At 35.4% G+C, this 14047-nt stretch overlaps 1 protein-coding gene across 2 annotated transcripts; it reads left to right on the top strand.

Moving 5' to 3' along the window:
- Positions 1 to 9543: 9543 nt before the first annotated feature.
- On the top strand, positions 9544 to 13278 carry LOC136223407 (receptor-like protein kinase). 2 transcript variants are annotated; one of them, XM_066011373.1, is made up of 3 exons: positions 9544 to 9705; positions 9864 to 12729; positions 12836 to 13278. In XM_066011373.1, the coding sequence occupies exons 1-3, from the start codon at positions 9613 to 9615 to the stop codon at positions 13168 to 13170; spliced, it is 3294 nt and encodes a 1097-aa protein (XP_065867445.1). In that variant the 5' UTR covers positions 9544 to 9612; the 3' UTR covers positions 13171 to 13278. The 2 variants fall into 2 exon arrangements, with proteins under 2 accessions (XP_065867445.1, XP_065867443.1); XM_066011371.1 differs by having other exon boundaries at positions 9572 to 12729.
- Positions 13279 to 14047: the final 769 nt, after the last annotated feature.

Below are 14047 nucleotides of genomic sequence, written 5' to 3' on the forward strand. Positions count from 1 at the left end.
TTGTTGTGTAGCAAAAGCTATATCAGGCCTGGCAAAGCCTAAACAATCTCCCAACTAATCTTCTATAGCTTTCTGGTTTTTCATAGGCAGGAGATTCTTCATCTAACTTTAACCCTGTAGGAAAAGGATTATCAACACTGTGAGCTTCACTCAAACCAGCATCCTTGATCAAATCCCTTATATATTTAGACTGTGAAATAAACAACCCTCTATCAGACCTGGCCAATTCAACACCAAGGAAAAATTTAGCCTCCCCCATATCCTTTATAGTAAAACTTGCATCCAAAGCTTTTTTAACTTCTTCAATTAGCATCATGGAAGTGCCAGTGATTAACACATCATCCACATATACTATAAGTGCCAAAAAATTCCCATCTTCAGTTTGTTTGGTAAACAAGCAATAATCATGAACATACTTTACAAATCCCAACTGTAAAAGCTTTTCGGAAAAAGCTTTGTTCCATTGTCTCCCGGCTTGCTTCAAGCCATACAAGGACTTATCAAGCCTGCAAACAAGGTTACAATTAGAATTGATATACCCCTCTGGTGGTTGCATATATAGTTCTTCTTCAATAGAACCATGCAAATACGCGTTGTTGATGTCAATCTGCTGTATTGGCCAACCATTTGTAGTTGTCACCGCAAGAAACACCCTTACTGTTGTGATTTTAGTGACAGGAGAATAGCTATCATGATAATCTACACCAATTTGCTGATCATAACCTCGAGCAACTAATCTTGCTTTGTATCGAGCAACCGGTCCATCAAGAGCATATTTAATCTTAAAAATCCACCTGGAAGTAATTGTACGTTTACCAGGCGGCAATTGCACCATTGTCCAGGTTTTGTTTTTCTCCAAGGTTGCAATCTCTTCTGCCATAGCTTTCTCCCATTGAGGTTGCCCTTTTGCTTCTTTATAACTTCTTGGTTCATGCTCTTTACTCATAGATACCAAAGAAGCTTGATAATGACTGTTATACTGAATAATATTGTCATCATGAATTACTTGATTGACAACAAAATCTTGTAACCACGAAGGTTTTTGAGTGACCCTGGTAGATCTTCTTGCTGGAATTTCATTTGCAACAACTGGCATATTGTGATTAGTTGTCGGTGAATCAATTCTGGTAATTGCTGATGAAGGCATTTGTGGTGTATTTTCTGCTGAATAATCATCATTTTGAGCACTATGAAGAGGGTCAGGAGGTTGTGAAGGTTGTGAAGAGGTGCTTGCTTCAATATCAGTAATCCCTTGATCATTATTAAGGGAAGACTGAAACAACATTGGTGATGTTAAGGGCCTGTCATGTATTGAAACAATAGTGTTAGACAAATAAGGAAAAAATATGCTCATTGAAATGAACATCCCTGGACACACACAAACGGTGAGTTGCCATGTTATACATCTTCCATCCTTTTTGTCTAGTTGATAACCCAACATAGATACACTGTTCTGACCGGTCATCAAATTTCCCTCTCTGAGGATTGTTGTTCAACACATATCCTTGGCAACCAAAAATCTTCAAATTTGTCAAACTTGGTTCTTTTCTATATAATAAGAAATGAGGAGATTTCCACTGCAATACCTTAGTTGGATAGATATTGAGAAGTGTGGTAGCATATAACATAGCTTCTCCCCAAAATTTGACATACAATCCTCCTTGCTTGAGTAAAGCCCTCGCCACAGTAGTCAGACTTCTATGCCGCCTTTCCACCACCCCATTCTGCTGAGGTGTGTACACACAAGTTTTCTGATGCGTGATGCCATGTTTTGCAAACACTAACTGTGTTGAATGCCCAACAAATTCAGTCCCATTATCACTTTTAACTGTCTTGACTTTAGTATGAAACTGAGTATTTACCATTGTGATAAAACCATCTAGTAAGCTTGACACTTGATCTTTGTGTTTAAATAAAATAGTCCATATCACACGGGAAAAATCATCAACTATAGTCAACATATATCTATCACCACTAACAGATGTTTGTTTGTAAGGCCCCCAACAATCAATATGAATCAGATCAAACACTTGCAAGGTCTTAATGGAACTTAATCCAAAAGAATTTCTAATTTGTTTAGCTCTTAAGCAGATATCACAATCAGCAAAACTAATAATAGAACTCTTAGGCAAATTGAAAACATGTGATAATTTCTCATGTGAGATATGCCCCAAACGTTTATGCCATAATTCGACATCAGCATTATTGTCTATAACAGATAAAGACAAATCAGTTTGGCTTACAACTTGTTGAATTACATTCATATGAAAGGAATCTTTAGCAAGATAATACAACCCTCTCTTCAATCTTCCAACTGTTAATCGTTGATTAAAATTCCGGCCCTGCAAGATACAATATGTAGTCCAAAAACATACTGAGATGCCTTGATCTTGTAGCAGCTTACTAACTAACATCAAATTGTATTTGAATTTGGGAACATAAAGCACATTCAATAATTTGAAATTATCAGCAAATAATACTTCTCCTTGATGACTGACTATTTGAGCCTCACCAGTTGGTAAAAATACTCTCTTAGGGACATCTAATTTGATCATATTCCTCAATAAACCAGCATTATATGTCATATGAGTTGTTGCTCCTGAATCAATTATCCATTCATCAATGCTAAGAGAACTTGAGCAAGAACTGTTACCTGCACATGCCCCTGCAAATGCTGAAAACTCTTGTGGAAGATAGTCTTGTGTTGTTTTCCCTTTGAGTATCCTCTGTACTTCTCTCTGCACTAGTTCTTGTACAGATTCTTTCTTAGCAGAACTTCCTTCACCTTCTTCAAAATCATCTACAGGAGAAAACTCTTGTTGCTCATGAGACATATGTGCCTGATGGTTAACTGGAGCTGGACCTGTAACTCTTTTTCCTTTAAACCAATCAGGATATCCTTTAATACGGAAACACTCACTCTTCTCATGTCCTCCTTTCCTGCAATAAGAACAAAATTTATCCTCCTTGCTTTTCATCGAGGAATTAGCATTATTACCCCGATTACCGTAATTGCCGCCATTATTATTACGATTGGCATTTCCAGTTTTTTGATTACTGAAATTTCGACTTCCAGTTGTTAAATTCACAAAATCATTCTGAATAGAAGCAATGGAATTAGGATTTCTCTGCTTTTCGATACGTATAAGCATCGAATAAGCTCTATTGACTAGAGGTAGATGATCCATCAACAATATTTGATCTCTCACATGATCAAACTCTGAATTTAATCCAGATAAAAATTGCATAAGTTGTTCCTCCTGGACCTGTTCCTGTACTAATTTCCTTGCCTCACAAGAACAAGCAATTGGAGGCTTCACAATAGTATATTCATCCCACATTCGTTTCATTTTATTGAAGAAATCAGAGACATACCTCCTTGATTCAAGCTACAGATCTCTTGACGCAATTGAAAAATCAATGGTCCATTACTCTCGCCATATCGTTCCTCCAGTTCCATCCATAATTTTCTGGCTGTTGGTGCGTACAAGAACACGTCGGCTAAATCTATGGACATCGCATTTATAATCCAGGAAAAAACAAGATCGTTCTCCCATTTCCACTTCTTGTATGCATCTGAGGTCTTATCTGCTGGTTCTTCATCTTGAAGAATATGATTTGACTTGCGTTTGGCGCTCAGAGCGAGCAACATCGATCTCCGCCATGGTATGTAATTAGATCCATTCAAAATCGTGTTGACAATAACAAGTCCGGGATTATCATTGCTATTGTTGACAGTTGATGAATTCGAGTTTGAATTCATTGTTGAATCGCCTTCTCCTTCTCTAGAATCTGAATTGCGATTGTTATTGGAATCGCTACTTTCAGGTCTCCCTTCAGATTCACTGAAATCTTCTTCTCTTATATTCTGACTGGAATTCAACGCATCAACATACGATTTACGTTTTCTAGTCATGAGAAATCTTAGTGATGAGCATCAAAGGATCTGCCATTGTTGCTCTGATACCATAAAAGTGAAAGAGAGAAAAAGAAGAAGAAAGAGATTTCGTATATATGTTGCTGATAAAATATCAGCTATTTATACAATTAGGAAAAGCCCTAAGGCTAATTACAATATAACTCCCTTAACTATTCTTATTCTCTAACAGAATTGGATGCAATTATTTCGGATTCAATAGGAACATATGATATAATTGTCTCCACGGATCATTAATTCAATTACACTTTAACCACCAATGCCAAAATCCACCTTCTCCCCTAAAATTTCACACTCCCAATCCACCCAAAAGAGACGCCAATATTTTATCTATTTTATTTTGAGAAGATATTGTTATATTCTTTTATAGATTCTCTCAAAATTTATTTTATGATTTTTTTCAGAGTAGATTCGAAACACTGCATTTTCCTTCGCATACCGTAGCAGGAATGAGTTCAATTTTTTTTAAAAAACCAAATTTCAATTCCATCCCTTGTAATTCATCATGAATAAACATTTACAATTTATTTCGAATCTTTCTAAATGTTTTTGGCATTTGTGGCTCTATTTTTTAAAATATAACCCGTTGACACAAACATTTACTGTTTAGATGCATGTCCTAACATGAATGGATGAGTGTCAAAAAAAAAATTCATAAAATGATTAAAATCGTAACTCATAACTTTAACCGTCAAAATCAATTGGGAATTAATTTCTCTGATATGGCACATCCAATCCACATATGACAAAGTTGAAATTAGTAATACTACGAACATATTCTAACAATTTGATATATTTTTTCATAATATCCAATTCCGACAAATATATTAATATCTAATTTTTTTTAATATAACTAATAAATATGGCCCCTCTTGTAGTTCTATGACGCTGTCTTGACTCCCTTAAAGTTAAGCTGAATATAATGTTGTAAGAATCAGATCAGACATCAAACTGGATTTGTAGTTGGATATAATCATTTGATTCAATCAAATGACTCGAGTTAGTTGGACCGGATAATGTAATAAATAAATAATATATAGTTATTTAAAATTATAAACCAGTTAGAAAGTGAAATTATTATTATTTAAACTGTAACCTAATAAGCTCTATGGATTCATCGTCACCATGTTTCAATCTGATTATAACAATTTCCGCATTAAACTATTAGTATTTCAAAGCGTCACGAGGTCAACTACTTGACACCGTGTGGCGCTTGCTTCTTCCTCGAAAGCTAAGCCAACCAAGAGTCACACCTTACAATATCTGCAATGGGCACGGGTACGGGTTAGAAACGCACCATATATCAATTAGATAAAAGGGACAAGCATCACAGTAACAACACACAAACAATCCAGACCAGTCACATATAACAGTAAGCAACAACATACAGAAAGGAACACAGTATATGAATAATGCACGTGGGCTTTTATTACTTATAAGGCCACCATATTACACCCTCAACATCCTAACACTGGCAGTAGAGGAGACGGGGATATCCTAGTATTTAGGTAGAAAGAAAAAAGTTTATCAATTATGAAAGTAATAAGATTCTTAAGATTAAAAAATAACGAGTTTTTTTACCTTTTGTTTTTATGAATTTTTTCAAAAGGTAAAAACCGGCTCACTCCGAATTGCGGTTAGATCGTCGGGTCTTGGGTTGACACCGATTTTTCAAAATTAATAAATTCAATATGATTCAAACTGGAGACCGAAACAGTTCCTGATCCGATTCCAATATGATAAAGTTGCTAAATACAATAAAAGAAAGGCCTAATACACAAATAACCTCCTGAACTTGTCCAAATGTTGCAGTTGTCCTCTCCAACTTTCAATTGTAACAACTCACCCCTTAAACTTGTCCAATTGTAACAACTCACCCCTTAAACTTGTCCAATTGTAAAACATAACCCCAAATTGGAAATTTTTTACCCCGTACTTGAAGCAACCGTAAAAACGTTTCTCCAGATTCGTATCACGCCAAAGATCTGATTATCACACTCCACGAGCGTTGTAGCTTTTGTATTTCACGTGTTTCTTCAATTGCAGTCCATGTCAGCAATTTTGGGTTTTGTTTTACAATTGGACAAGTTTGAGGGTAAGTTGTTACAATTGAAAGTTCGGGGGTAGTTGCAATATTTGGATAAGTTCAAAGGGTTATTTGTGTATTAGACCTAAAAGAAATAAATGATAAAAAGTTATATAAAATAACCTAATATGCTGAAATAAAAATTGTGGAACTGGAAAGATTGATAACCACGTGATAATTTCTGCTTAATAATATGGCTTTAACCTTTTAATAATATAATGTTCCAAAATTTTGTGATTTGTCCATATGGTATTAGTAACATCTGTCTTCTAAGTTTCACATGCAATATTTAGAATGAAAAATTATATGATTTGTTAAATTTTTTGTATGAATTTTTAACACGTGATATGCGGATAAATAAGGGATTGTTTTTTATTTATTTATCCACTTATAAAATTTATATAAAAAAAAACAATTGTTATGTGTACGTGTTACGTGTAAAAAATTGTATTATGTAAGAAGAATTAACAAATCAGATAAAATTTTCATCTAAAATTGGTTAAAAGTCACTTATGGGGATATCACTGGGAGGAAATGTTACGGAATGATCATGTTCAAAACCAAGATTGTCTAGGCGCTCGAAATCGAGAATCTGTCCCGATTTTCTCCGATTAATTCCTCTAGGCGTTTTTTGGCCCCTAGACGATTTTTAGTTGTTTGGGCTCCGTCTAGACACCGTCTAAGTGACGATGAACAAATTTTTTTTTTTTATTGTGAATTTATTTTTGTTTGATTATAATTCACTTTTGAATTGTTTCATTGTTATTGAAATGTTTACGTGTTTTTCTATATTAAATAATTTATATTATTAATTTTAGATAGTATAATACATATTTTAATTAAATTTATATAACAATTAATTGATTAACAAGTAAAAAATACAAAAGTATAAATCTGATCCATCCCCGGTTAATTTTCGGAGTCTCTGTCACCCGACTAGCGTCTAACATTTTTTACAACCTTGCAAATGATAATACAAGAGACAAATAACAAAATTTTGAATACGAACAAGAGTGAAATAAGTCTTTATGCCTAATATAAGTTAAGTTCAAGTAGATTAATAATCCCTCAACTTTAAAATATTACAACTAACCCCTCAACTTGTTTATTTGGAACAAATAATCCCTCAAATAGATTAATATTTATGATTTGGAGAAGTTATTTTTATCATTTTGTTAATGTATCAGTAGATTAGTTAGATGTAGCAACTAGTATTTTAGAAATCTTTTATTTCTGATCTAATATTATGTTGAATATTTTTTTATTTAAAAATTAATTACAACGCTTTACAATTTAGTATCAGTGGTAGTTTTTGGACAACTTAAGAAGCGGGATATATTAGGTCATTTAAAATAAAAAGGGTAATTAATTTATTAGTCCCTATATTTTGACAAAACATACTGTTTAGTCCCTGTATTTTCAAAAACACACGATAAGGTCCCTAATATTTTTCTTGATGAACTGTTTAGTCCCTAATATTTTTTTCGGTGAACTGTTTAGTCCCTAACATGAGTTGAGAATATGGAGGAAATTAAACTCACCATTGAGAGTAAGAGGATTTCCACTTTCAATTCGAACAAGAAGAGTACGCGAGAGAGATTTGAGTCGATTTCTACCTTCAATTCAAACAGGAAGAGTGAGCATGAGTGATTCGATTATGGGTTAGGAATTCAATCTTTTCTCTATTTTTTGTGAGCGCGAGTTGTTAGAGAAAGACATTGAGGTGTGAATTGCTTTTGACTGATAAATAGTAAAGGGTAATTTAGTCATTTCCGAATTCATAAACGGTAAAAAATCTAACAAACGGACGGAAGGACTAAATAGTTCACCAAGAAAAAGAGTAGAGACCTTACCGTGTGTTTTTAAAAACATAGGGACTAAACATTATGTTTTGTCAAAATATAGGGACTAATAAATTAAGGGAAAAGTACAAAAATAAACCTTGTGGTTTTGGCCATTTTCAATCATATACTACGTGGTTTAAAAGTTTACAAACTGGTACCTTGAGGTTGATTCCGTTAGCAAACAAGGTCTAAAATGACTAACGGTGTTAAAAAAGATGAGCTGACAGTCAAAGTCAAAAAATCTAAAGGGTATTTTTATCAATTCATTTATTTTATAATTTATAATTTATTATATTTTTAAAATTCTAAACTTTACCCACTAACCAACTGACACCTCACCACTCCTCTCTCTCTCCTACGTCTTTATCGTCTTCTACATTAACGGTGACTCCATTTCCAAATCTCTCCACTTCAACACCACCACATCCTCCTCCGCCGCCACCCCCGACCACCACCACCACTTTTCCTAGATTCTCCATTTTTTCACCTCTACTATTCCTTTTCCCTTTTAAAAAAGAAAAGGAAAATTTTTCTCATCATCTGAAACAAAATTTTAAGATTTTCCTCTTGAATTAGTTGAAATTTGAAACAAAAATTCGCTTATGTTGTTTTTAATTCGCTCATCATCAGAAAGTTGTTTTCTTTTTAATTGTAAAGTTAACAGTTGTATCCAATCATGGAACCAACGGAGAACTACGACTGCAGCGATGTTGCGGTGGTTCTCGTAGATGCACCAAAGATAATTCTCTGGTCACCGGTGTCGGAAGAAGCTAGAGAGAGGATGATCTTTGAAGGCGACAGAGATGAAGTGGATCGGTACTTAAAAGCAGTAGATGAACTTCAAAAGACCATGTCTTCCACTTCCATCGCCGACAATCAAGACAAAGTCAACTCCTCCACCATCGAGATCGTCATGGCTAGACTCGAAGATGAGTTTCGCAATATATTTCTCAACCACACAACTCCGTCGAGTTAGACTCACTCGTCGCCCCGATCCCGACACCAGTCCACTCCTCAATTAGAAATGAATACGAAGAAGACGATCAAGTAGCCGATGACGATGTCCAACATCCAATCAAACGAGCAGATTCAACGGTGAGTAACAGCAGCACGAGTTACCAATCCACCAGCAGTATTAGCGAGATCGATCTTAACCGCCGGAAGTAGCAGCATGTGACCAGAAAAAGGAGAGGTTTGGGAGAGACGAGGTGAGAGATGGGAGAGAAAGAAGAGATGTGAGATGTATTGTGTATTGGGTGAGCTTTAAAATTTTAAAAATATAAGAAATTATAAAATATAAAATAAATGAATGGACAAAAATACCCTTTAGATTTTTTGACTTTGACTGCCACCTCATCTTTTTTAACACCGTTGGTCATTTTAGACCATGTTTGCTAACGGAATCAACCTCAAGGTACCAGTTTGTAAACTTTTAAACCACGTAGTATATAATTAAAAATGACCAAAACCACAAGGTTTATTTTTGTACTTTTCCCATAAATTAATTACCTAAAAAAAACATAATTGGAAATTTCACATGCGGAACGAACTCATATATACATATATTAAGCAAATTTGTTTTTTTCCTTTATTTTATTTAGAAAGAAAAATGGAAAACTTTGATTTTGTAAAATGGTATTGGTAGTGGTAATGGTAGGTACTCTTCCAACATCCAAAGTTAGATGGAGTAGTCAGCCCTGAGTTGAGTCAATAAAGTTAAACTTCAAGTTGGCAATTGAATATGGATGCTCTTCTTCCTCAACGCTTTCCTTTTTATGCTCTCTACCATACCAGACTCCATAGATGACCTCTCTTCCATTTTTATTCACTTTCACCAGGTAAGTACCTACTTTCCTCTGCCTTTTTCACTTTCTTGTTTCTAGAGTATTGGATGGAGATCAATCTTATTTTCATATTCCTTTTCTTCCTACCTTTTTCCATGCTTTTCTTTGTTAATTCTTTGAACCCTGATGGCTTGGCTTTGTTGTCACTTCAGATGAAATGGAATTCTGTCCCTTCTTCCATATCTTCCACCTGGAATGCTTCTGATTCCACTCCTTGTTCATGGCTTGGAATTCAATGCAACTCCACCACCCTAAATGTCATCTCTTTGAATCTCACTGGTTATGCCATTTCTGGTCAATTGGGACCACAATTTGCTAAATTGCCTTATTTGCGCACTCTTTTTTTGTTCAATAATAACTTCTCAGGTCCCATTCCATCAGAGCTTGGTAATTGCACACGCCTAATACACTTAGATCTTTCTCAAAACAGCTTCACTGGAGAAATACCTTCTACCCTCAAAAACCTGCAACATTTAAAGCTGTTTAGTCTTTATCAGAATTCTCTGAATGGACAAATTCCTGACTGGCTTTTCCATATTCCTCACTTAGAGACAATATACTTGGACCATAACGAATTCACTGGTCCAATTCCTACTAATGTTGGGAACTCGAGCGACCTTTTGGTTTTATGGCTGGATAGCAACCAATTATCAGGAACAATTCCTGATTCTATTGGAAATTGCAGTAAATTGGAAGAACTGGCTTTGAATGACAACCAATTAGCTGGTTCTTTGCCTCCGAATCTAAATATTCTTGATAATCTTATCGTGTTAGATGTCAGCAGAAACAATCTTGTGGGTAATGTTCGTTTTGGTTTGGGAAATTGCAAGAATTTAGAAAATGTAGTTTTCTCATACAATAACTTTACTGGAGGCCTTCCACCAGGTCTCGGAAACTGTAGTAGCTTGACCGAGTTAACCATTGTGCATACCGAACTAACAGGCACTATCCCTTCTTCCTTTGGTTTGTTAGCAAACCTCCAATATCTTTACCTAACTGAAAATAGTTTATCTGGAAGAATTCCCCCTGAACTTGGGAATTGTAAGTCATTGCTGGAATTGTTGTTGTACAGAAACCAACTTGAGGGGGAAATTCCCAAGGAATTGGGAATGCTGACGGAACTGCAGAATCTTCAACTATTTGAGAATAACTTGAATGGTGAAGTTCCAATGAGTATTTGGAAACTTCCGAGTCTTCAACATGTTTTTTTGTATAGTAATAATCTTTCAGGTGAATTACCTTTAGAGTTGACACACCTCCAGAAATCGGAGAGCATCATGTTGTATAACAACCAGTTTGTTGGAGGCATACCTCAAAGTTTAGGAATTAACAGCAGCTTGGAGATAGTGGAATTGATGAATAACAAGTTTATTGGCCGAATTCCCCCGAATCTATGTTTTAGGAAACGGTTAAGGGTTCTGAATTTGGGTGAAAACAACTTGCAAGGTAGCATACCATCTGACGTAGGCAACTGTCCAACTTTATGGAGACTGATCCTTAGGAAAAATAATATATCTGGAGTTCTTCCAGAAATTCCAGCGAATCCGAATCTTTCATACATAAATATCACTGAAAATAACATCACTGGAAGCATTCCTTTGAGCTTGGGGAACTGCACCAATATCACTTCCATCGATTTGTCCATTAATAAGCTTACAGGTTCTATACCTCCAGAGCTTGGAAATCTTCAAAATCTTACCGTAATGATTCTAGCACATAACCGTTTGCAAGGTTGTTTGCCACCCCAGTTATCCACCTGGAAGAAATTGAGCACCTTTGATGTTGGGTCCAATTCGTTAAACTGTTCAATTCCATCAACTTTTGCGAATTGGACTAGTTTAACTACTTTAATTTTAGAAGACAACCATTTTACAGGCGGCATTCCATCATTTTTGCCAGAACTCAAACAGCTTACTCTTTTACAAATGGGTGGAAACATGCTGGAAGGAGAGATTCCATCTTCATTGGGTGAGCTGAGTCATCTGCAATATGGGTTAAGCCTCAGAAATAATGGCTTGACCGGTTCTATTTCTCAACTTGCGCGATTGACCATGCTACAAAGTCTAGATATCTCTAGCAATAATCTGACTGGAAGACTTGATGCTCTTGATGATATGCAGTCACTGTTGGAAGTTAACATTTCGTACAACCTATTCACTGGAGAAATACCGGAAAAACTAATGAAATTGTTGAATGAATCTCCATCATCGTTCTTGGGCAATCCTGGACTCTGTGTTAATTGTCCTATGTCAAGTGGCTTGAATTGCACTGCATACAGAAATTTCAGAGCCTGCGACCTTACTTCCAACTGTGGTGAAGTGCTTAGCAAGACGGAAATTGCATTGATTGCACTTGGATCCTCTTTAGGTGTCTGTCTGCTTTCGGGATTGGCTTGCTTTTTTATACTTTGCAGAAAAGGAAAACAGCAGGAAGTGGATAATTCTACTCAAGAGGAGGATGATCCCCTACTTAACCGAATATTAGAGGCCACTGAGAATCTAAACGACAGGTATATTGTAGGAAGAGGAGCCCATGGAGTTGTTTTCAAGGCTGAATTGGGTCCAGCAAATGTTTTTGCAGTGAAGAAACTTGTATTTGCAGAGGAGAAAGATGGACATAGAAGTATGGTAAGAGAAATTCAGACCGTGGAGAAGGTCAGGCATCGGAATCTAATCAAGGTGGAAAAATTCTGGTTCAGAAATGATTATGGACTAATCTTATACAAGTACATGGAAAATGGGAGTCTTCATGATGTTCTTCGAGCAACAAATCCGCCATATAATCTGGAATGGGATGTTCGATATAAGATAGCAGTTGGAATTGCACACGGATTGGCCTATCTCCACTATGATTGTGATCCTCCTATAGTGCACAGAGACATCAAACCGCAAAATATACTATTGGACATGGACATGGAGCCTCACATTTCAGACTTTGGTATTGCCAGGCTTCTTGATCAGTCATATGGTTCAACAGCATCTGTTTCACTTGCTGGTACAGTGGGATATATCGCACCAGGTGATTGGCTTTCCTGAATTTAACAATGTTTAGTTTCTTATTTATTGTATATAGTATACATGGTTATGTTTTTCTAATATGAAGTGTACTACTGTGGCCTTGACAGAACACGCGTTTATGACAACGAGAGGAAAAGAATCAGATGTATATAGTTATGGGGTAGTTTTGCTGGAACTAATTAGCAGAAAGAATCCGCTGGATATAACATTGATGGAGGACATGGATATTGTTGGATGGAGTAGGTCTGTTTGGGGTAGGAGTCAAGAAATCGGGTCGATTATAGATTCAAGCTTAATGGATGAAAGTGTAGCTTCAGAAATTGCAGAAGAGGTAATTGGGATGCTCCAAATTGCATTGAAATGTAGTGATAAGAAGCCAAACAATAGACCTACAATGAGAGATGTTGTCAACCAATTGATAGACTTGAGGCCATCAATATGATTATTGCTCCTCCTATAGGTCTTCTTTATAATCAATCTTTTTGGGATACACACTTTAATTACTGTTTTCCAATTTTTTTTATGTATAGTAATTTTCTCTCTTATTGCCTCTGTGGAGTGTCTTTATTTATAGATATATATAAATTGGATGCATTGAAATCCTTTCTTATTACTACTCACATCAACATAAAAATATAAATAACTCACATCAACCTTTAGCTACCACTAGGAATCACCCTTGGGAATAAATTAGCATCATCATATTCATATGTCGAGTTTCCTAGTCTTGAGGCTTTTATATTTTTCTTGGCATGGATGTTACTCCCTTCCTTTCAAAACAAATTACTTTTTAGAGAATTGTTTTTTTAATGCATGCCGTTTTGATTTATTTCATACACATTTATTAATTTTTACTAAATATATTATTATTTAAGTGATTCATAATCAGTGATACAATTAATATGAGAGTAATAAAATCATTTAGTTAAAATATTAACTAAATAATTGGATTGAGATAGAGAGTATCATTTTTTTTTTTGTCTGGATTGAAAATCCACTTTGTCTAGAAAAATGTAAGGTAAAAAAAAGATATAATGTGATTTGATCCATTTGCAAAAAGTAGTCCTGTATTTTAAAACTTTACTCTGTATTTCACGTCGTTAGCAAAGAGAATCTCTAACGGTGTTCTTGGTTTGGGATGGTTTGAAATGTCAGCTAGGATATTTGTGGATAGAGGTTGGAGGAGGTTAACTAATGGAAGGGGAAGGAGGATGAGATTAGGTGGAGTGAGATTAAATAATTAACCTTTGAAACATCTTGCTTGGATAAAGATGAAGGTTTTGGAAGGTTTTTAAATTGATTTTAGGAATAAGCTATCA

Source organism: Euphorbia lathyris, chromosome 3 (assembly GCF_963576675.1).
Source record: "Euphorbia lathyris chromosome 3, ddEupLath1.1, whole genome shotgun sequence".
Lineage (NCBI taxonomy): Eukaryota > Viridiplantae > Streptophyta > Magnoliopsida > Malpighiales > Euphorbiaceae > Euphorbia > Euphorbia lathyris.

Coding starts and splice junctions, on each gene's coding strand:
- LOC136223407 (XM_066011371.1), top strand. CDS start 9,759: ATGGAGATCAATCTTATTTTCATATTCCTTTTCTTCCTACCTTTTTCC. Junction 12,730..12,835: donor AGTGGGATATATCGCACCAG/GTGATTGGCTTT, acceptor TGGCCTTGACAG/AACACGCGTTTATGACAACG.